The sequence below is a fragment of the Patagioenas fasciata genome, chromosome 21 (assembly GCF_037038585.1).
Source record: "Patagioenas fasciata isolate bPatFas1 chromosome 21, bPatFas1.hap1, whole genome shotgun sequence".
NCBI lineage: Eukaryota > Metazoa > Chordata > Aves > Columbiformes > Columbidae > Patagioenas > Patagioenas fasciata.
Genome location: NC_092540.1, coordinates 3,378,169 through 3,401,434, shown reverse-complemented (window position 1 = coordinate 3,401,434; position 23,266 = coordinate 3,378,169). Strand labels below are relative to the sequence as shown.

Here is a 23,266-nt window from a genome sequence, read left to right as displayed (position 1 = left end):
GCCTAACTGCAGGTCTCCTTCTTATAATTTACTGAAAGCCACAGTTCCTCCCTCTTTTACGACACACAGCTGCTCATCTCTCTAACTCCACATCCCCCTGAAAAAGCTCAGGGTCTGCTCACATGGCTGTGACACCTTTCGCTGCTGAACTGATTTTGCTCGGTGGCACAGGGAGGTGATCACAAAAGCGACGAGGGCTTCCAGTAGCACAATTACCTGAAAATAATGGCCTTCAGCATGGACTCCATCTCTTTCTCCTTCAACTCTGCGGCTGCCAGCGGGTCAAATAAGTACAGAGAGCCGAGCGTGCTCCTTTGCTGTGAGCTGAGGAAAGGTGACTCATGTTTGATTGCAGCAGCTTGCTGGAGAAAGCCAGGCAGGTTTGTGGCAAGCAGCGAAAGGCTCTATCGACACACAGCGCTGCCAAGCCGAGCTCAGACGTGGACTTGTATGCTCAGATCGCTGGGTGCACAGTCAGGCTTTGGCTGAGCTGCTCCTACCAGGAGCTGTTGTGGGGACTGCAAAAGGGAAGATGTGTCTTTGCAAAGCCCGGTGTCCAAGCTTGTGGTGCGGGGGAGTGGGTTGGCGTGGGGACCGATGTGGGGACGTGTCCCACTTCAGCTGGGCAGGCAGTGGGTGTTGGAGCCTGGCAGTGGGAAGGGTTGTTCTGTGCCAGCGCATGGTGCGATCGAGCAGACGTAGACAGCTTGGGCTTCTTGTCATCTCCCCAAATCGGGGCATCACCGTCCCAGCAATCTGTGACTGTCACAGTGGAGGGACATCTCTACGGTGCAAGATGTGGATGTGCAGGGAATATTGTCCAGGGACCAGCTGTGCTGGGGTTGCTGCTCCTCCCCAGTTTCTCCTCCTTTCTGTGTTGAGCACAGGATGAGGGTTGATGGTTTAAAACTAAAAGAGGGGAGATTCAGAAGAAATTGTTGGCCCTGAGGGCGGTGAGAGCCTGGCCCAGGTTGGGCAGAGAGGTGGTGGATGAACCATCCCTGGAGACATCCCAGGCCAGGCTGGACGGGGCTCTGAGCAACCTGAGCTGGTGAAGATGTCCCTGTCATGGCAGGGGTGGCACTGGGGGGGCTGGGAAGGTCCCTCCAACCTAAACTATTCTGTGATTCAGTAGCCACAGCACTGGGTGCTCTGGTTCCTCACTGTGCAGCAGGATGGGAGCCTGGGCACTGCTGCAAAGTCGCTGCTGGCAGCAAGATCATAGACTGGAGACCCGGATAGCACAGCCAGTGCGAGCTCCCTGCTCCTTGAAAAATTAATTTGGGAATGCATCCCAGATCCTGCATCTGTCCCTCGCGCTTGCTCATGTTTTCTATGAGGTGGGAGGAGGTTCTGCAGGGGGAAGGGGGCACTAAAGCCCTGTCTGTATAGGAGAGATGGAAAAGAGGTGGGGGGAATGTGTCCTGCCTTAGGTTGCTGCTCCAACCTGTCCCCACCACGTTCAGCCTCCTCCTCCTCCCCAGCGTGCGCATCTCCCTCCTGCTTTCAGCTGGCATTTCCATGCTGTAGGGAAATGCAAATATTAATTAATCTGGTGCATCCCTACGATTTGCAAACCGCTGTGAAAGAGGCTGGGAACATGTTTTTGTCTGTTCCTGGCCTGCAGCAGGATCTGTGCTGGTGCAGCATCCCTGGCGTTGCTGGAGCTCATCCTGCTCCATGCTGGCACAAGAAAGAAGCGAATACATGGAGCTTAAAGATAGGATATAATAATTATATTTAAAAGTCTACCTGGCTCTATAAATTTTTTATGACAAATTAATTAAAAGCCCAGTTATGGAGGCTTTGGAAAGGAGACATAAATATTTAATATTTATTAAAATATTCATATGCTACAAGTTTTTTAATCTCGACTAAATATTTTTTGGACGATCAATTGCATTTTTTGTTATGCTAAAAGTTTGCATTGTAAATTCAACCACGATTGATTAAAAAAGAAGTGTGCTATCTATTAATTATGTAATAGCACATGTGCTGCTCAGGACCTGGAAGAAATACATAGATCTGTTTTCCCTAACCAGAAGAGTTATCAAGGTAATTTGCTTATTGAAACTGAATGAAAGCTTTGATTCATGTAATTATGGCAAGATCTCTACCTTCATCTCCATGTAAATACATCTTCAGGATTCTTACGTAATTCTTCCTTTTAAATAAGCAAGACGTGGGAAGTCAGGAATGGTCCTTCACGGGGGGCTGGGAATGCCTTGGAGATCTGGTTGTAGTTTTTAGATGTTCTATTGACTGAAATGCCCAACTTAACCTTCAAGCCAAGGCTGGGATGCTGCAGATGTTGACATCTGTCCAAGCACAGCAAGGGAAGGGCTCGCGGTACCCGCAGCATCGCGCGGTTTGCTTCTCACTCCAACCATTCGGGGTTTTTTTGCAGTTGTCATGGAAAGGAGTAGAAATGTCTAAGGAACTAATTTACCAACCCCATTTTCAGGGTATTTAGGACTATTTCTAGTGCTTCTTGGACTCTTTGCGTTCTCTGAATGAATCACAGCAGCACAAACGGTTTCAAAGCAAATGGTACTCGATGCACATTTTTCTTAATGAGCTGAGATGGAAGCGGCAGTGCTGACCCTGCCGTCTGTGCCCTGATTTATAAGCTGCTTCATACTCTGTCACTGAAGCTTAAGGATCCCTTAAGTCTCTTTTTCCTCTGCAAGACAAATAAAAGGCTGTTATTGCAAATTAGAATGAAAGGCAGAGCTGCTAAAGACACCGAAACCAAAACAAACAAAGAGAAAATAAAAGGATTGTTTGGAGGGTTTTGTTGCTATTCTCAGTAGAAGGATTATTGTTGATTTTTATGTAAAGTTCATCCTGGAGGCAGTAGGCAGTTGCATTACTTTAGCAAGATTGAGTTGTTTAAAATTTCAGGGTTGTCCGCCAAAAAAATAATAATAGGAAGTTGTATAGAGAGGAATGTGCTGACAGCAGTAATGTTTGGGTAATAATTCATGTGTTGTAGATGATGCTCTGGAAAGCTGCCCAGCTGGCTAATGCAGATTGGGGATGCTGTCGTGCTGATGGCTGTACCGTTGATTGGCGATTCTGCTCCATCATGAAATCAGCTTGCAAATGAAATGGAGATGGTTGCGGAGGGTGGAGAACTCAGTGCATGGCACCGCGCGAGGGTCGGGGTCTTGTTTTTCGAAGGGAAACCCCTCGGTTGTTGGCCTGGTTGGATGGAAGCGCCTCTCCCCTGGTTTATTTGTTGGCCGTGGTTTGGACTGAAGCACCAGGTGATGTTCTCCTGCAGCAGCAAGGGTTGTGGTTTCTCCCAGGAACAAGAACTCGAAGAGTCTTTGGTGTCAGACCTGCACTGCAGGGCCTTTCTTGTGGTATAAGCACAATGATGCTGAGCAAAATGATGCTCTGGGACCTGATGGTCCCTTTTCTCCTGTCTGTTTGGGGCTCCGCGTGCTGTTACGCTTTCTGATCATGCAAATGGACCTTGGTGGAGATGCCCTGGGGTGCAGGTTGTGGTATGGGCTTGGTTCAGCTCAGTCCAAGCAGCTCCTTCATTCTCCCACCACCGTAACCTGGTTTTGTGCTTCTCCACAAGCCCCAAAACAGGGATTGCTCGTTATTAACAATTTCTGAATTACTCTAAACCCCATTAAGGGGACCTAATACAAGACAAAACATCTCTTGGTGATATTATGGTATTGAAAAATTATTCTCTTCTGGATTCTTTTCTTTAGAAGAGGTTGAAACAACAACTGTTGTGTTATTTTAGGTGCATGAACAATGCTTAGAAGTCCCAATCAGCGTGCGTACAGCCGACTTAAATGCAAATTGCGCACCACCAGCAACTTTATTACACATGAAAAATGGATTTCACTGAGTTAATAAGTTCTCAGAGGGAGAACAATAGTCTGTTCTCACTCCTGAGCAGGAACACAGGAGGAGACAGCACTGTCCTTGAGAGACCTGGCCAGCAGCCATGCTGCAAAATAGGCTCTTGGGCACCTACCGGCATTGTATGGAGCATCTTCATTAACAATTAAAAGATAAGCAACACCTGAGGAATAACTAAGTGTGTTTATTGACACAAGTGCCTTGCTCTGTGTTGTTGTGTGTCGGCATTAACCTCAGCCAGCTGCTGGATGTGACAACTCCTGCTCGAGCCACTGGACCACATGGATTTAAAAACAAGCATTTGCTGCAGTGCTGGGTTAGGGATGACCCAACTGCACCTCTACAATGATTTAAATGCAGGGTTATTTAATAGCATCTGCGACTGAAACCTCATTAAAATAATCTTACTGACTTTGCGAGGTTTGAGGTGAGATCCTTCTCCAAAGGCTACGTCTATTTAGGTGTGAATATCCCGATTTGGTGTGGAACCTCAGCACATATAGATTATCTGGGGATTAGTATTTTTTCCTTGCAACTATTTGGAAACATGATTGGGATCGGTTGCAGCTGTGAGTGTCCAATTACCCCTGCAAATGGCTTCTCCAGAGTCCACATAACTTTATTCTGGCATTTGGTGGTTTCCAGGAACTACAGGCACAAAAAGTGTAAGGCCCTTTAAAGCCTGACTGAAAGCTTGACTTAAGCCTCCGGAAATAATAAAAAGAAAGTAAAGAGCACAGTAAAGCTGCAGAAAAGGATTAAGAGGGGAAAACAGCCAATGGGGACAAGTAATTCTGGCTATATGTGATGGGTGATATAGTGCTTATGCTCTCACTGGAGCCAGGGACTGCTTCCAGGTCCATACACAACCACTTCTTCTTTAATTCTTAAATCCGCAGCCATTCTCCTCTATTTGTGTGCTATACCGGCATCGTTTCAAAAGGAACTAAAGTTTAACAACAAATATATATATATTTTTTGTAATCTATTTCCCAGGTGTATATTGTGTGTAATAAAGAGCCTGAAAACTGCCTCTGAACTCCTCACCAAGAACACGGGCAAACTCACAAAAACCGAAAAGCAAACACCCAAAATCTGGGTTTGTTTTGGGTTTTTACAAACAGTTTACCCCATTTCCCCACTGCTGCCCCCTAGAAGGTGACCAGGGGTGTAACAGTCGCTGTTCCTCATGAGTATCCCTGTTGTTTCCCCCATTGGAAAAGGGTTTTGTCCCCCAGATGCTGCTGGTGACGGTGGCAGCCGAGGCCTCTGCCCAGCCTGCTGCTCCTCTCCCAGTCTGAACACGTTCCCCTGTCAGGTCGCATTAAAAAGGTTATAAATTCTTCTGGCAGGAGCCTGCATTTTAGGATTGATGAGTGTGATCGGCAAACTATTCAAATAAAGTGTGCTTATTATTAAAATGCTGGTAGGAACAGGATGACATGCAGAGAAACTAATGCAAAATTTCTCCTTTGTTTCTGAGCCGTACCCGGTTTTAATGCAGGCTTAATAACATTTAGTTTTTGGGGTAGATTGGCTGCTTTTGGGTTTGTGTGTCTCCACAAGTTGGGATTTGTAGGGTTGTGTGGGAAGTGGCCGTACGTGTACAGACGTACACCCCGTGCTGGCCAGAGGTGTTGGAACACCGTCTAGAGCTGGGGTTTGGAGGCTAACACGGAACAAATGTAGCAGCTTTCCCATTACTGATATCTGCATTTTTATGAGCTTGGTTGTAATATAATTCCCACCTACTGGGATGATTCCTGAGCTGTTTGTTCAATATTTATCTGGTTCTGAGTCAGGCAAAACTCCCAGATCTCCAGGCAACATAAATCACTGTGAATCCCACGACTCCGCAATTGGCGACCGGTCTCAGCTTAGGCCGGGATAACCGCCGAGATTGCGCCTTATCTGTGCAGCGGTTACGTGACACCGGTTGTACGACATGTGCGTCCTAATGTTAGAATAGGATTTAGGTCCCGCTTATGTAAAGGCAACAAAATAAACCAACGCGTTGGGCACACGGTGCAGCAGCAGAAGGAAAAGTCTGCAGAAGCAAACCCGGAGTGTTTTGCAGCAGCAAGGAAGGTTTCAAGTATTTCATCTAAATGGAGCACTTGGTGCTTCGTGAAGGTGTTTGGTGTGCAACCAAATAAATGCTTCCCCTGCTAGTATAAATGTGTCTGAGCTGGGGGCTGCAATAGAGGAGAAGCCCCAGTGGTCACATTAGCTTTCAAAAACAGTCCCTCTAGGTGTTTCTGGTACATGCTGAGTGTCCTTTAGGTTTTGTTTCAACCTTTCAAATTTATAGGCTCACAGTTCCTGAATGGCTCGAGGTGTTTTCGCATAATTGCAGTAACAGACAAAGCTCTGACCAGCAGCAATTAACCAGATACCAAACCAGGACTCCCAGGTGCCTCATCCCAACCCAGGGTTTCACTGCACGCCAGAGAGTTTTTGCCTGGTTTTCAGCACAGAAATCATGAGAATCACACAACAGAGATCACAGTTTTCCCTAGGTAGGTAATTTTGATGTGGTAATAATCTGTTTCCTGAAAAAAAAAAAAAACTCCAACCAAACAGAGAATAGACAAGTAGGGAATAAAATGTACTAACAAGTGTGAGCAAAAGTCCTTAGAGCATCCCAAGGAAGCTCCAGGTCTCACCCTCACAGCTGCGCGCAGCTCTCGCCAGCACACAAACCCAGGTGCTGTGTGGTTGCTGCTTTAGTCCAAGTTTGTTGTTTGTTTGTTCTTTTTAAATGTGACATTTAAAAGGATGAATCCCCATGGCACAACTCAAGAGCTGTCGTTGTTGGAAGGATGATCCAGCAGACACATTCTGAATGCGACTTCAGTGATGGGCACTTTCATGAAACTCTCCCCATTTATCTGCAAAACTCCTGCAGATCAAGACCTATGAATTATTAGCGTAATGAGATTAGGCACAAATTTATGCTACATGGTCTTAAGTTGTTTTAAATTCCGAAGATGAGATGGGGTCAAGCAGGAAAGGGCAGCGTGGCAGAGCGCCGGCGGCAGACGGCGTGAGTGACTTGTCTTCCTATTAACATTGTCACATCCCTGTTGGGTGCGTTTCCCATTTCCCTCTCGCCCTGGGAGTTGGCTGGGAAACAATCTCCAAAATTGGCATGGAAAATAAAATCGCAAGCACTTGGACGGCAGGAGGAAGGAAGGTGGTTGTAAGGAGAACGGATAGAGGGGAACGGGAGATAGGAAAAGAATAGGAGGTAAAAGAGAGGGATAGGGTGGAGAAGGTGGTGCTGTCCCCACTACAATGAGTGAGCGCAAGTGCGCTGGGCATTTTGTCCTCTTGTAAAGATTTCTGTAACCTCAGAACATCGACAGGAGCATGTGTATCCTCGCCACCCCTCCCACGCTGCTGATTTTCTTCCCGGAGAAGCGGAGACGGAGCCCCCTGAGGAGAGCTCTCTGCTGGAGAGACATGAGAGCATCCATTTTTCTCTCATTGAACAGCACGGCTCGGGGCTCGTGCCACGCGGTCCCCCCAGGGTCGTTCTCCCCGTGGCAGGATGAGATGTTCATGTGAGATGTTCCACGGCCTGCAGCTGCCTCCGTAAACAAACAGCCTGGAGAAGAGGAGGCTCCAGGGAGACCTGATTGTGAGCTTTCAATGCTTAAAAGGGGCCTATGAGAAAGATCGCAGACTGGTTGGGTTGCAGGAGCCCTGTAGATCCCCAGCTAACCCTGCTCACGCAGGGTCACAGAGCAGCTCACACAGGTGGGTCCAGGGGGTTTGAATGGCTCAGAGAAGGAGACTCCACACCCGCTCTGGGCAGCCTGGGCCAGGCTCTGGCACCTCCCAGCAAACAAGTTTCTCCTCATGTTCAGATGGAGCCTCCTGTGTTTCAGTCTGTGCCCGTTGCCCCTCACCCTGGCGCTGGGCACCACTGAACAGAGTCTGGTCCATCCTCTGACACCCACCCTGAGATATTGATCACATTGGTCAGATCCCTCTCAGGTTCTCGAGCTGAACAACCCCAGCTCTCTCAGCCTTTCCCTATCAGAAAGGTGCTCCAGACCCCTCAGCGTATTTATAGCCTTCTATAAATAGCTACAACAGGCTCTTACTGACACCATTTTACCTATCAAATGTTAACAACTTTCACTGTGATTTTGTTTATTCACAGTAGCGCGATGATTTCTCATCCGATTGCCTTGGTTCCGGCCAGCCTGGGAAATAAGTGCGAGAACTTCGTGCGCTTCAATTTTCACGTCCTCTGTTCTCCAAAATTATTCACCTTGAACGTGAGCGCTCCTCTGGTTCCCCAATTAAATATACATACTGCAGTGTTCTTGGAGGGATGCATAAGGGGAGTGACGAGGAGGGAAGGCATTTTAAGATGAATTGTAGATCAGGATTTTGATAAAAACAACAATCACCATATGCTGTCTGGTTGCACAGGACTGGGTCTTGTGGCCCTTGCAGGGTTAAAGCCGATAACCTCTCTCCTGACAGCGAGTCCATTCGCTGCCTGGCAAATCTGTCTTATCCAAGAGTCCACATCCTACATCAGAGCAACCACAAAGAAAAATGGAAAAGGCTTAAAATATAACAGCCTCTGGGATATTTTGGTAAATGATCATGATGTAAAATTGCGTAGAGATGGATTGGTGAAGGGATAGACAGTTATAAAGTTAAAGAAATGATGTCTCTGAAACTAATCCTAAATTAATGACCCCTTGTAGATCTTTACTGACTTCCATCTGAGGAACGCAAGCTGACAGACCGACATTTATTAATTAGAATTCATTTTGCAAGAGAGCAAGCCGAGGATGAGAATGGAGAAGCCACTCTCGGCCCATCATAACTCAGACGCCGGGGATGGAGGCAGCAATAAAAACAAGAACGTGGGTTCCCATCAACGTTCTTGACGCCTCTGGGTGATGCTGATCAGAAAGGCTGGAGAAATAAATCCTGCACAAAGGTGAAAACAACACTCGGGTCAAGTGAGATTGATTTTACTCAGAGTTGAAGTCAATGAGGCTCTTTGTGAGGGAGGAAGGAGATAACAAATTGGTGCCACAACGAGAAGCCCGAAGTGAAAACCCACACGGGGTGTAACCCTGTTGCTGAATTAATTACAGCAGGATGAGCTCTGCAGATACACTGCGCTCTGCTCGTTTGTCTGAATTATCTCGTGCAGACTATATTTAGTAGATAACAGACTCTAATCTTTCCTCCCTTTGTGTTTATTTGTACCTGTCTGCGGGTTTAAATAAAACCCAAACATTTTAGAATAAATGAACAGAAATGGGAAGTGCTGAGGATGAGGAGCGTGAGAGCGGAGGGAGGGCTCTGCACAGCTCCCGGTTGGGCTTCGCTTGGGCCATCAGGTAGAATTAATATTTAATGATGTAGACTGTACAGACAATGCAGACTGTACTTTTCCCCAGTTAAACACTGTTTTGACGGAGACACCAGCTTTCCAAGATGGAAATTTAAGCTAAACTATAAAAATGTTAGGGAGCACCGTTCTAACCATTTCAGTTCTCAGTTCATTCTTCCCCAAAGAGTATTATTTGATAAAACAAAATAGCTCTTAATTAACCACCTGCCTTGTTCAAATGGGACAGCTACTTGATTGTATGGGAAGGATCAAACAGCAAGTTTGATTTTAAAATAAAAAAGGGGAAAAAAGTGGAATAGCCTGTAATGTAGTTAACCAGATTCTGTCCTCTTCTGCACTAATGACTCTGATCTCAGTTACCCACTGATTCCTGGCAGACTGGGGGAGCATTCAGCCAGGTGCCAGCCTTCAGTATTAAAACCCAGCAGAATGAAAGTGAAATATTAGTTTCCCTTCTCCCATCCAGCGCCAGTCTGCCTTTGAAGAAAGCGAGCCCTATAAAAAATGGATGAAAAGGTTCCTTGGGAAATGGCAGCGATTGCCTACAGCAGAGTCTGATATTTGGGGACAGAGCGACAAAAGTATTCAGGCACTTGGAGGGTTTTACTAACTCCCTGTGTAAACCCAACGAAGCTTTAGGTGCCCACCTAACGAGGGCAAAAATGATCAGTCTCTGTTATTGTCTTTGTCGTTTGCCTCAGAACCTGAAGATCAGATTGGAGCCCAAAAGCCCATTTTCCCGTTTAGCTGCATTGTGACTGTGCTCCAGCAGCAGATGGAGAGTCCTTGGGCTTCTGGAACCTGGCTGTTGGGGACAAGGGATTCTGTGGGGATGCGGATGCTGTGGGGACAGGGATGCTGCAGGGGATGTGGATGCTGTGGGGACAGGGATGCTGCAGGGGATGCGGATGCTGTGGGGACAGGGATGCTGCAGGGGATGCGGATGCTGTGGGGACAGGGATGCTGCAGGGGATGCGGATGCTGTGGGGACAGGGATGCTGCAGGGGATGCGGATGCTGTGGGGACAGGGATGCTGCAGGGGATGCGGATGCTGTGGGGACAGGGATGCTGCAGGGGATGCGGATGCTGTGGGGACAGGGATGCTGCAGGGGATGTGGATGCTGTGGGGACAGGGATGCTGCAGGGGATGCGGATGCTGTGGGGACAGGGATGCTGTGGGGACGCTGATGCTGTGGGGCTGGGTGACCAGCTACTGCCCTGCTGGGGAGGAACCTGTTTGAGGGGGAGCCCTGAGGATCATGCAGAGATTTATGTTGACAAATACACTTTTTGGGCTTAAAAATCCCTCTTATCAGATGCTCTCACCCAGTCAGGCATCACCATGTGTTTATCTTCCTGGCTGTACAATGATCTGGGAGCCCAAACTGGAGAGAGCTTGTGGGGTTTGGTGTGTGTTTTTTAATTTGGTTGGGGTTTTTTTGTTCTGTTTAGCTTTTTCCTGCTGGGCGTTCTGTGAGTGGCACCTTGTTTTGCTGTGGAAAGGTCCTGCAAAGATCCCATCCCCCTTTTTTTGGGGAAACCTGAGCAGAGCAGCTTGATTTTCCAAAAGGATGAAGCTTCTGCTGTGTACTTCCATGAGAAAAATAGCCTGTCCCCTTCAGAGAGGGGCTACACGAGGGTCACTCACCTTATGAGGTTTAACAGGGGATTCAGTTATCTGTCCTCCTCTGACCTTAACATCTGAAGCAGCAGAGGATGCTTCCATTCGGGCATCTGGGAATAACACAGCATCAGTCTTCCTCCTGCGGGGTCTTCTGCCTTGCCCTTTTTATTGTCTGAGATCTTGTTCAAACCCTGGCTCTATCACGTATGATCAGCTTCTGCTTTGCTGGAGTCAGACAGGAGTAAAAACAAACAGACCTGTGTTCCCCGGTACAGCCGCCGTGCTGGTTAACACACCGTCCTCTGGCCTTTCTTGCTTCGTCTCCCATTGCCGGCCCCTCGAGCAGCGAGTCCCGGCCGTGCTGCGGGGATGCTGCTCGGGGATGCTCATCCATCACCTCCCTCCTCTTTCCCAAGGGCTGGACCACACGGACGGTGCTGAGCAGGGGGACGATGTGTCTGGAGAAGTTTCTCCCCATCGTGTCCAGCGAGCTTGTTCATCAGCCCCTGTCTTAGCCCTCGTGTTCAGCTGTGAAGTGTGTTAAAGCTGCTCGTGCGCCCGAGAGCTTCGTCGAGGCTTTTGACAGCTCTGTGAACGTTACACAAATTGATTAAATACTGTAACTGATCTATGGCTACTTAGGCGCTTTGTGGTTGTCGCTGTACCGCGAGGCACAGTTTGCTGGATCTTGCTGCGGGAGGGCGACGATAACACAAATTCACCCATCCCAAAGCTGGGATGGACCCGTCCTGTGCAGAGGGACAGAGGAGATGGATGTGCTGCTCAGTTTTCATCCCTTCCCGAGCCCACCCCAATGTAGAAATGTGGAACTTGTGGGTTTCAGGGAAAGAACCAACCTGTTGTTTCTGTATTGTTCCTTGTCCTGCAAGATCTGAACAAATTTTTGGACCTGTTCTGACAGTAATCATCTTCAGGCTGAAATATGGAACAAAAATACCTTAAAAATACAGAAAAAATAAATCACGTTTTATTCTGACTATAGTTGGAACCTCATGGATCAAAACATCTATGTGATCTAAAAATTTACCAGGAGTTCATATATCAGGTCCTGAACAGGAGTGGGAAATGTTGTGGTTAGGCTTTGATTTAATGCATAATATATCATTTTAATGAGGAATCTGTTGTACGCATGCTCCCCTCGTATACCTCATAGGCTGAGTCAGTAGTAGGTCTTTAGCTTAATTTTACGTAACTGGAGAAACGTCAGTAACGTAAAACTGCTGTGGCACACGGGGAGATTTGCTTACATGCTCAGGCTACTCTTAGAGGTGATTGATCGTGTTCAAGTATTGGCATCCACCTCACCTTCCTGCCTGATGGCAAAAGCACACGATGTTTTCTAGGCTACTTTCCATTTTCCATAGTAGCATCCAGGGAGAGATCATGCTTAGATGAGTTTGTTTGGCTTTTAGTAATGCTTTTAATGTCTCTAAAAATCACGCCACCGCTAGTGGCTCAGCGATGTGTTTCAGGCTTCGATTTAAATGTCCTTCCATTTATTTGGGCTCAGATGAGATCGTTAGCAAGGTGTGCGCATAGCTCACCATTTCCATCTTGGGGAAGATGCACACGCTGAGGACCAGGTTGGCCAGAAATGGGAACAGAAATGCGCTTTGCAACCTGCGGGTCCTGTGCATCACGATCCGTTTGCTAAAACACGCTTTCTGTTCGGCGCTTTGCCCCATCTGGGGATGGTTTTCCATCATCTGAGATCCCCGATGAGGTTTGGGCATCTTGCTGGTGGGAAAATGCAGGGTTCTCCAGTAATTGCCACCTTGTGTTTATCACAGATTTAATGGATAAGAGGTGGAAGCTGACAAGCATCAGAGCTGCGGTGTGTTGCTGATATGATGATTTAGCCCACATAACCCCATACGATGCTGTTGCCCCATTCCCAGCCCGTTCTTGGCATTTCTCGCTGCACAGCCCTGCTGCAGACATTCATATCCAAGAAATGTCATCAGTGACCCCATTTCCATGCTATAGGCATTCCCTATTGAAATCCCCTGCTCAGTCAATTAGTAGGACTGCATTTCATATTACTTAACATCTATACTCCTAGAAGGCAGGAGATTCCAGCATCTCCATCTGTATTTGCTGGGATTATTGCTTAAAGGTGGCTTAGCTACTAAGCCAGTGCTGCAAAAGCTCCATTAACTTCTTGTTGTACACGTGAGCTGGAAGGATTTCAGTACCGCAGGTCGAACAGAGAAACCTGACACCCGTTCTCCGAGCAATTAAACTTTGTAAAGTAAACTATGCGTATTTCGTTAAGGAAATGGGTCCATCAGCACTGGGAATACCGTTTATGAATATTTCCTTGTAATGGAAAAGTGAGCGTGTTGACAGGATGAATTATTAGCCATATTTACAAACAGCTGTTAAAAAGCCGATGTGTATGTCCCAGCTGTATTTCTTCCCCCTTTTTGTGCAGGGTTTATAGCAGTTTTGCTTTGAAAAGCCAGCTTGATTGGCTTTCTTGCAGAGAGAGGTAAGCTTGATTAATTTATTCACACTCCACGAGACCGCAGTCACAACTGGGGGAGCAGTCTGTCCGTCTGCAGCCTATGCCTGGAATAAACCCAAGGGCAGACAACCAGTCCAGAGCCTGCGTGGTGTTTAATTACCGCTGTTGTGTACATCTGATGCTGGAATCAATAGCTTCCAGTCTTCCCCCAGTCGTGCTGATTTCTTATGGAATTCTTCACCACGGGCTGTAGGAGGAGAGAACTGGGGTCATCAGTGGGAGTTTGGCGCCAGGGGACGGGGTTTGGGTCTGGGTGACACTGCAGAGATTTGAGCACAGTTCACTGGCTGATCCTCCGGGTTTAAAGGACAGATAGGAAAGAAGGATTAAGACTGAGATATTGCCACTTGAGGTATTGTGAACGCACCAAAACACGTCAGCGTGGAAGTTATAGGAAATGCGAATCCCATGGCATTAAATTACAAGTACAGAATATGCAACGAGATTATTGCCAAGGCTTTCAGATTTGTCTCCTGTCTGCATCCCCTCCTGCTGTCACTTCCCCGTCTCGGTCTTTTTGCTTCTCTGTCAAAGAAACAGACACCGAGGTGCAACCAGGACCGGGTCCCGCACCCAAATTGCGTACGTGGCACCGCACAGGGAAAGCTTGACCTGCAAACAGCCGCGTCTGCTCCCCGCAGCGACAGCCCCTGCATCCAGCCTCTCGCAGATCCTCTTTTTTTTCCCTCTTTGACTAGACGCCATGTGGGAAGTTCCTTGTGTTGTTTCCATCTGACTGCAGCAGCATCTGCTGCTGCTGATAAAGCTGCGAGAACTGGGGAAGGATCGGCCTCCTGCGCGATGCCACCCCGTCGGCGGGTCCCCGGCTCGTAGCGATGCTCTGCAGCCATCCTCACCCTCCTGGGGGTGCCCCAGCCTGTCCCTTGTCACCCGAATTACCATGCGCTCGGTCCGTCTCTGTTCACCGCAGTGCTGTAGCATCTCCTGGAGATAACAGAACGCCTGTGCTTAAACATAAGCACACTCTTTAGTGTGGTTTGATTTTGGGGGATCCACCTCCCATCTGTTGAAAGCTCTCCCGGCTATTTTCATCTTCTCTGCTCCAGTTTGTCCAAGGAAGAGATTGTGGAGCTGAGAGCTGGTGGAGCAATGGAGCACTTGGGGCTTTAGGGCTGTAGGAAACCGCTTGGAACAAGCTCAGCGTTTTAATGCTGTGTTTGCTGAGGTCGGTTTTCATATTGTCTGAATCTGGGTCTCCCGTCTCCTTCCCCTGGCTCCAGCAGTTGTCCCTTTGCTGTATAGGATTGCAGGAAAACATTGTTCCTGTAGTGCAAAGCACGGAGCTGATAATGTCATACAAGCTGTGTGAATTACCTGTATTTATAGCCATAGTTTTTACAAATATATTTAAACAAATAGGCCTAGTCTGAAGCTGGTTCTGTTTTCATGTTGTGATTCCCTCTGAGTACATGGGTCTCTCTGAGCTAAACCCATTAAATGAATACAGTAATTTTAAAGAAGATTTTAAAGATAATTAAGCAAAATGGAATTAGAAACTCCTAAAGAACTTATATTTGGCATGGCATCCATATATAACACACCTAGTTTGGAGGGAGGTCTAGTGGAAGGACACACTCTCTCTCTAGGGCGCTTAGGCTGATGAGAAGCCTATTTGTAAAGAAAATTGACTTTGGAAATGGTTGAGAGGAAGCTGCTGCCTTTTTTAAGTCTCTGCCAAGTGATTGATTTGGTCCATAGGTTCATCAGATCATTGCTTCCAATGATATAATTTTGCTTATTTATTTTATACACGATCAATATGATAAATATTGCAGAAACGTGGAAGTGCCAACCGGGTTATTTGTGGCCGTGGCGAGGGGCTCGCTCCCGCTCGCCCCGTGTGCCTCATGAAGCAGAAAAGCAATTCAGTCAGACTAAAGGCTACAGATGAGGCTGTATGTTCTCTGCAATAAATGCAAATGATTTGAATTCATTTCACTGGTAGGAGAAGAGAAAAAAAGAAATTAAAGCTAAAGATGTTGCAGATCAAGGAATTCAACTTTAAACAGGCGCAAAATTAACATAAAAGAAAACATGGCAATAAAGAGAGGGGGAAAATAGATTTGTCTAAAATAATCTGTTTTAATGAATAGACCGTGATCTATTTCTGAAGTACCTCTCTGTGGTAGTGTTTTTTCCTTTCTGTTTTTTCAGAGCATGTACAATAGCATTATGGCCTAGCTGCAATCAGTCTGCTGCGAACAGCTTGTATATATTTGGATGTTCACTGGCCCATGAGAGCAAATCGTCCTCCCTTACCGTCAAAGACTTTCCCTTCCAGTTCCTTTATTAGGTAACAAATGGTTCTCGTTTCTTTTGTTCTTCAGCGTTAAGCACATTCAATTTTTCTGCCTCTGTCTTATTATTTTGGTTTGGATTTGTTAATGACTTATGTTTCTTTATTGTTTGCAAGGGACGGTGTTGTAGTCTCTTCTGCTTTTCGCTAAGAAATACTTCATAGTGAAATAAATCCCAGTGAAATATCAACACAGAATATAGACCAGCTGGGGTTCTTCCATGAGACATTCACTGCGGCATGGTGGGGTAATTTTTCTAAAGCCTTTTTAACAGGAAAGTAAATTCTTATTGCTCATTGCAAGTAGCAAAGCTGCTAAATGGGTACCTGGCATCTCTCACACTTGGTGTCCAATGCCACATAAGAAATAAATGACAAAATGGTCTTAAGATGCTCAGATCTGCTTAAGTGTCATCTTGTTTAAATTGGGTGCCCGGTGAGGGGGGCGAGGGCTCCTGGACCAGCACCTGATGGCCAAACACAAGGTGAGGGCTCTGCTGGTGTGGGAATTACCCTGTCCGGCAGAGAAACGGGCTCCAAAGGTTGGGTTTGGAGTCACCATCCATAACCTGAAATGTTTGAAACCCTGAAAACGCTGCAGGAAGTGGAGCCTGAGGATGCTGCTCTGAGAAATTCAGATATGTCGATCGGATATTGGTGGATCTGTATATTTGGCTTCCCCCTGCCCCTTTTTCCCTCTCCCCGAGCTAAACCTCTGGCCCAGGCAACATCAGAAATCATGGAACAGAAAAACACGAGCATTCATAATTAGAAACGGTCTTTTCTTTTTGTCTCTCTGGGTATATTTAACTGGTCCAATTCCGCTGCCAACGCACATTTGCCAAAGAAAACTTTCTCTTTTAAACCTTCCACTTATCCAAATAAAAGAGAGAGGAGCTGCAAGTAGGTCTTGGCACAGCCGCGGAGTTGGGAAAAATAATAACATGCTTTGGTCTCCTTTATTTTTGATCTAGTCCATTCCTATCAGCTTGGAATCCTGAGTTGCTTGGGTAAATAGCTGACCAGCAGGTGCACAGCTTGCAAACCACATGGACCCGTTCCTGGTGTCAGTCGCAGCGTAAGAGCAACACGGGCTTGTGGATGGGTGATTTCTTAATTCTTTCTTTATTCCCCGCTACTTCATCACAGATCCTGGTCAGCAAAGGTATACATGGCCACCACCTCCAGTGGCCTTTTAGGAGGAAAAATTGGTCCTTCTTTAGTGAGAAGGAAGCTTAAAGCCAGACCGGATTGCTAAGACAGCACCCGCTCAGCAGAGACCACCTGGAGAGCTCTGGGGCCTCTCGCTGGGGGAAAACTGCATGTTCCGTCCTGCTCTTGGTGTAGATTGGAGCGGAATTCTTTGGGTTGTGATCCCAGCACGAGCCGGGAGTGTCCATACGAGAGCAGAACGTGGTTTCATCCTTCTCAGCATCTTCAGCGCTTCATGGCGACCCCGCCGAGGGCAGCAGCGGCTGTGGCAGAGCTGCTGTTAATTAAGGCAATGCAAATGGGCTGCGAGGGAGAAGGCGCCAGGGAAAGTGAAAGAAGTTCATGAAAGGGAGCACAGAAAAGGGAGAAATTATTCACATAGCCCTAAAATTTCCTTCTAGGAGGTCTTTTTTTTTTCAGTTTTGTATATTTTCCTTGATCATTTGAGAGAAAAGATCCATCTATAGACACATCTCCAAAGAGATGATTATTTTTTTGCAGTGTTGCTATTGCTTTAATCCGTGGTCTCTTCAGACAGGGAATGTTTAATTGGTGCGCTGACGAAATAAAATGTTTAAATAGATTGAATGGCAGACTTTCTCCCTCTGTTGCGACATTAATCCCCCAATATTCCTGGGCCCCGTGCTGGGTATTGAGGCAAAGAAAGGAACCAGGGGAGGTCCCTCTCTATACATCTGTGATGTGAAAACTCCCTGGATACACTTATCATACATGATCCAATACATCAATTAAGCCGAAGACCTTTCTGCACTAATCACCTTCACGCATGAAATAAATCACTCCGTATGATGCATTTTGTCTGGCTCAGGGCAGAGTTCTCTGCAGAGGAGACGCGATGGGGGATGCGGGAGATGGGACCCCGGTTCAGCTCGGCCGCTGATCTCCAGCAGAACATCTCCCCGGAGGTACAAAACCCAACACGTGCGCACTCCGAGAACGAGGAGGAGATGCTGGAGAAGCAGATTAGATGGGGAAAAAGGCATCCTGCCAAATGAGGAGGGAAATGAAAAGGTTGGTGCTCTTGTTTGGTTTGGTTTGACTGTATTCTTCGTGGTTGTATCAAGATTGATAATAAGAGTATTTAAAATCAACTTGTACCTGTTCTGCCTTTCTCTGGTTTCAGCTGAACTCCCTGAAGAGAAAGGAGTTTCTACAAGCTTCGGAGTTTGTGTTTGACTGTGAGCATCTCCCTCCCCTCTCTTTCCTTAAAGAACTCCAAAGAAATACCGAAAAGAGTATGAAATGATAAGCAGACTTCAGGCTCCGTGTTCCTCAGTCACTTACAAGGTGCTTTGGAGAACTCACAGCAGCAGATGGACACTCAAAACCCAACAGATCAGAGATTTCCAGCTCCACTCCCCTCCCACCCATTATGCAGGGGAAAAATAATCTCGATCTCCTCAGACAAGAGGGGAAAAAAAAGAGATGAAATTAAGGTTTAAAATAATTTAGGTTTGCATTTAATTTAGTTTTGCGTTGTCAGTAATCCATGCTGCCTGCAGAAAAATTAATAAGGATATTGTAGAGGGAAAGGCTGAGCCACAGCGTGTTTGTCGACGTGCTCCGTGTTTTATGTTCATTAGGACAGAGAGCCTGAAATACTCATTTCTTTATGATGAAGGAACTAAAGATTTCCAATGAACACGCTGCAATGAGCGTGCTGGGGGGATTTATTGCTAAAATGGCTTGTTAATCATGGTGACCACCTTTCAGGCTTCACCGCCGGAGCAACCAAGTTGTGTAGATGCTTCTCCCCCAAGACAACCCTTCAGTGAACCCTACAGGCAAACTTCAGCCGTCCTGCTGAAATACAGGTGCAGATCTCAGAGCAGAGCTTTTGGAAAACCAGGTTTATATCTTGCTGTTAAAAGCCCTCTCCTTTGGGTACCCATCTCTTAAAAATGGAACGTTTGTTTTACAGTGGGCCCTGCTGCCATTTTTGAGGATTTCTCTGCAAATCTCCTACCTGTGGGTGCTGAGAACATCAAAAGCTGCCCCAGGGCTCCCCAGCGCCCGCCTGGGATGGAGGTGGTGGGGAATGGGACCACATTGACCACCAAAATCTTGGAATAACGCTGGTGATGTTCCTTGGCCTGCGTGTGTCTGGACTTCAGAGCAATAAAGGTTTTATTTTCACCTGTTAATAGAACAAACACAGACGGGAAATCTTCGAAGGCTGCCTCAAGCACAGTGGGTTTGTTTGTAACTGCGTCATTAGTAAATAATTAATAATGTAGACAAACCAAGGAGAGGAAAACCCACAGTCTCTCGTGTTGCGTCTGTTTCAGCCACTGAGGATGAGCAAGTTGGAGACGGACCAAGCGCAACTGGTGCCGGTTTGCAGCTCAGAAGTAACCCCAGGAACAGGGAAATGTCCCTTTGTTGCAAGAGAACCAGCCCCTGATCGATGGCGAAGCCGGCGCGCTCGTGTCAGAACAGGATTTGGCCCTTAGGAAATCATTACGCTGTAAATTCTCGACGTGACAGACTGGAGCAGCGCCGGTGTTCTGTTCCCTGTCAAAGGCTGTGCGGAGACTCCTTCGTTAGAGGGTCGATAATTGACTCACCGGGCTGTAATTGCTCACCCCGCTCAGGCTGGGGGTGGAGGCTCCAGCAAAGCAGCTCCTGGTCTCAAGCATCACTTGGGCAGCTGGAGGGACCGCTCGGGGTGATGGATGATGGATGGGTGCCCCGTCCTATGGCCCATCTCTGGGGAAGGATGCTACTCCCTCCTCCTGGGCACCCACCAGTCCCTGTGTCTGTCCTGGGGCTTCTGTCCAGCTCTGCTTGATGACGATGGGCTCGCAAATCACTTGGATGGTGATTTTGAAAACAGTCGTGTTTCAAAACGAGAGCGGAGCGTTGTGAGGAGTTGACGGCCTCTTCAGATGGCCTTTCCTTGGACAGTTTGCTCAGCTCGTGACTGAGATGGAAAACCTGTGCAGCCCCAGGAGTGTGAAATACAAGGATGCAGCAGAATATCTAATTTAGAAAAAGAAACGGGAGCTGCATGGTGTGTGGACCTTGAGTGGTCACGCTACGGAGCCAAAGGAAGGGCTAGAAAAAGCTCATCCAGTTGCCTGCTGGGTATGGGCCAATATGACCGATGTTGTCAGGTTGTGTTTTGTTTATTAATATCACTGAATGTTACTGGTGTCTTTGCAGAGTTACTTTAGTGCTTTTCCCATTATGATCCCCTTTATTTCAGCTGAGGCAACTCTTAGCTGTAGGAAGACGATTAAAAATGGCATATTGTCTGCACCTTGAATTTCTGACACAGCCTCAGCACAGACGTTGTCGGCAATTGTGTTTTTGACAGTAACAAGACACTCTGTAACGCAGCATTCAGAGCCTTTCTGTTCTCCTGCCCCTGCACTTAATGAAAACAGAGTTTGTTTTAGAAAGAAAAAAACTTTCTGAGCTAATTTCAGCTCAGTTCAAACCAGGGGATACAGAGGCAAGAACGGGAGCTCACATTTATGAGAAAACCTGAGGGGGAAAAAGGATAAAGGTGCATTAGGGAAAGAAAAACCCTTTTCATTTTCCAAGGAGGTATTATGAACAGTAGAGAGGAAAAAAATCACTTGACAAGGTTCTTCTAAAGAGGAAGAATAGCATAAAGTGCTGGTTGAATTCCCATTGATCCTTCACTCAGCTTCCCATATACTTGTGGGTTTGACTATTTGATATTTCCTTTCACTGTCATAGGTAATAACTGAGCGGAAACACTCATTTCTAAATAACTGCCTATGATTCTTCTATTGTAGTGATTAGCGATGAATAATTATTAGCTCTGCTGAATATTGCATGGGTAGATATGATGCGAGTAACTAGAAGCTGTCAGCCGCTGGCATCTGCGCTATCGACTGATGCTCCCGTGCCTATAGCTGGTGCCTATAGATGGTGCTCTTCCCCTCGCACAGCTTCAGCTGCTGCTTTAAGTCAGTCCTAGCTGGGCATCAGAGGCCTGGGCTGTGCTTTCCTGAACCCAGTGGCTTGTCCTAAAGGGACACAGGAAAAAAAAGAAATAAAGTATATATACTTTTTCCTTCTTTAGAAATTAGGGAAGAGCAGAATCTGTTTTATTACCCTGGGAATGGCAAAATCAGAGCAAAAACTGACATCCGGTGCTGCTGCATCTGCAGGCGCCAAGAGGAGTGCCAGAGGCGATGTATAAAGCTGCGTTATCCAGGACTTTCAGTGGATATGAAGAGCCGGGTGCTGGGAGGATGGAAGGGCTCGTTGCTTCGTACGGCTCAGACAGATTCATGACCCCTGCGCTCTGAAGCCAGGGAGTTTATCAAAGATGAGGACAGAGAGAAATGGCAAATGCAGAGGCTAGCAGCAGAGACCAATCTTTCACTGATGTCTTGCTTCACCAGCTGCTTTGTCATCCGCGGTCCCAATCCCGCCCGTGGAACAGGAGTGCTCGGCGCGGCTCCCCGTGTCAGAGCAAACAGGGATGAGAAGTTGCATCCCAAGAGTTTAAAGAGGTTGTCGAGCTCCTGGTTTCTTTCCCGGCACAGCTGAGAGCTCTCCATGCCCACGGTTCCTTCGGCAAAGCTGTGGGTGCATGTTGATGAAACTGATGCTGAGGATGCAGCGGCTGGTACCCAGGTGGGTCCCACGCTGCTGTATCCCTGCGTGGTCCAAGGGCCCTCGCTGTCCCCCAGCATCAGGTGCCCAAATGCAATGGAAGTGTCAGCTGTGGGCTGATGTTTGCATTCCTGGCTACTTCCTTTGTGTCTCTGTGGTGATGCTGCACGTGTGTGTGCAAATATGCACATGTGCAGAGGTCGTGTGGAGTTTTGTGGACATAACGTTGTACGCTTACAAGTATGTGCATCTCTATACAGTTGTCACCATATATATTTGAATTTGAGGCGGGTTCTTTCTTGTGTTACAGCTCCAGACTTCAATTCCAGGACCTAACACCTCTCACCCTTTTCAGGAAAAGACGAATGCAAATATCCACAGAAGGATTTCTCCAGCATTTGTTTCAGCCAAGAGCTTGCTAATATTTAAAGCACACAGACAACTCGTTAGCCCAGCAGCACATCCATCACCTGAACAAACTCCGGTGAAGCTCCACCTGTTTTGTGTTGCTCCCCACATGCTGGAACAGCCCTTTGCTCACATGCCCCATGCATGAACTACTCAGCCGGTCTCAATGCTGCTCCCCAGCTGAGCAAGCCTGTAATGAGCTTGAGACAGACTCTCCGTACAGGAACATAGTTGACCATCAGTAAATAATAAAGGGAAGACAGGATGCAGACGGTCCTTCAAAGGGGAGAGAAGTGGTTGTTGGGACACTCTGGCCTGCCTTGTACAGCTTCCTGCAAAAGGAGAAATTGCATTTGTGGGAGGTGCGTTTAACCAGGGCTGGTGTTTGGAACGGGATTTAGCACCCTTGGCTGTGAATGCCTGACACAGTGAATGTATTAGGGACAGAATAGCGAAGGAGAGAAGCTTGCTGAGGAGCCAATGCTGCCATCCACTGAGTGTCTTGTTTGCTCTCCTGAACTAAACAGCTGCAGCCTGTATATCTTCTCAGGATGTCAAAATGCCCTGCTCTGGAGCTTCCAGGGAAGTCGAGAGGACCCTTTTCACGGGAGCGCGGATGTGGAAGGTGCTGTGTCCATGCTCCACTGATGGCTATGCAGGCGCTATCAGAAAGGAAATCCTTACCTGAAGGGTGGAAAACGTGGTGAGGATGGGGAGAAACATGGGCATTTTCTCCCTGGAGAGGAAACAGCACAGCTCTGGTGTATAACCCTCTTGGCAGGGGCAAAGCACAGGATGAGGAGCTGCACAGAGGGATGGAACAGCATCCCCATGCCAAAGGCTCCTGAACCTGGTACACAGGGCAAACAGCAAAACTAACAGAGCTTGTGTTGTTTTCCCCAAAAAACCTGCTCTTCCAGGGTCCTGTTAATATGTACCAGGCATGTTCCTCCATGAGGTGAACACGGGGAAGACGCAGCAAGGCCACTTCTGTAGCGGAGGTGAAAGGGGCTGGAGGGGGACTGCCCTGTGTGCTGTCTCCAAAAGCTAATTGGGTTGGTTTAGTCAGTTCAGTTTATTGTGGAGGAGGCCCAGGACGCTGGCTATGATTTTCTTTCGCAAATATTCCAACATGTAATAAGTAAATTGTTAAAAAAAACCTCAATGACAAGAACTGTGAGACAGCAATCCATCACGTTATTGATTTCCTCCACCAGTTGCACTCCTCAAAATTGCTCCCATGTCACCTTGCTAGGCCAG

At 47.2% G+C, this 23,266-nt stretch overlaps 1 protein-coding gene across 4 annotated transcripts in view; it reads left to right on the top strand.

Annotated features, from left to right (window-relative positions):
• LOC139829541 (uncharacterized) overlaps positions 1-23,158 on the top strand; it is a 292,141-nt gene extending 268,983 nt beyond the window's left edge. For all 4 annotated transcript variants that reach the window (XR_011742056.1, XR_011742058.1, XR_011742057.1 and 1 more), the window contains 2 exons: positions 17,811-18,013; positions 18,126-23,158. Coding sequence is in view for 1 of the 4 variants with exons in the window: in XM_071817613.1 (XP_071673714.1) it covers positions 17,811-17,997 (187 nt within the window). In the remaining 3 variants the exon portion in view is untranslated. The remainder of the gene's footprint in view (positions 1-17,810; positions 18,014-18,125) is intronic.
• Positions 23,159-23,266: the final 108 nt, after the last annotated feature.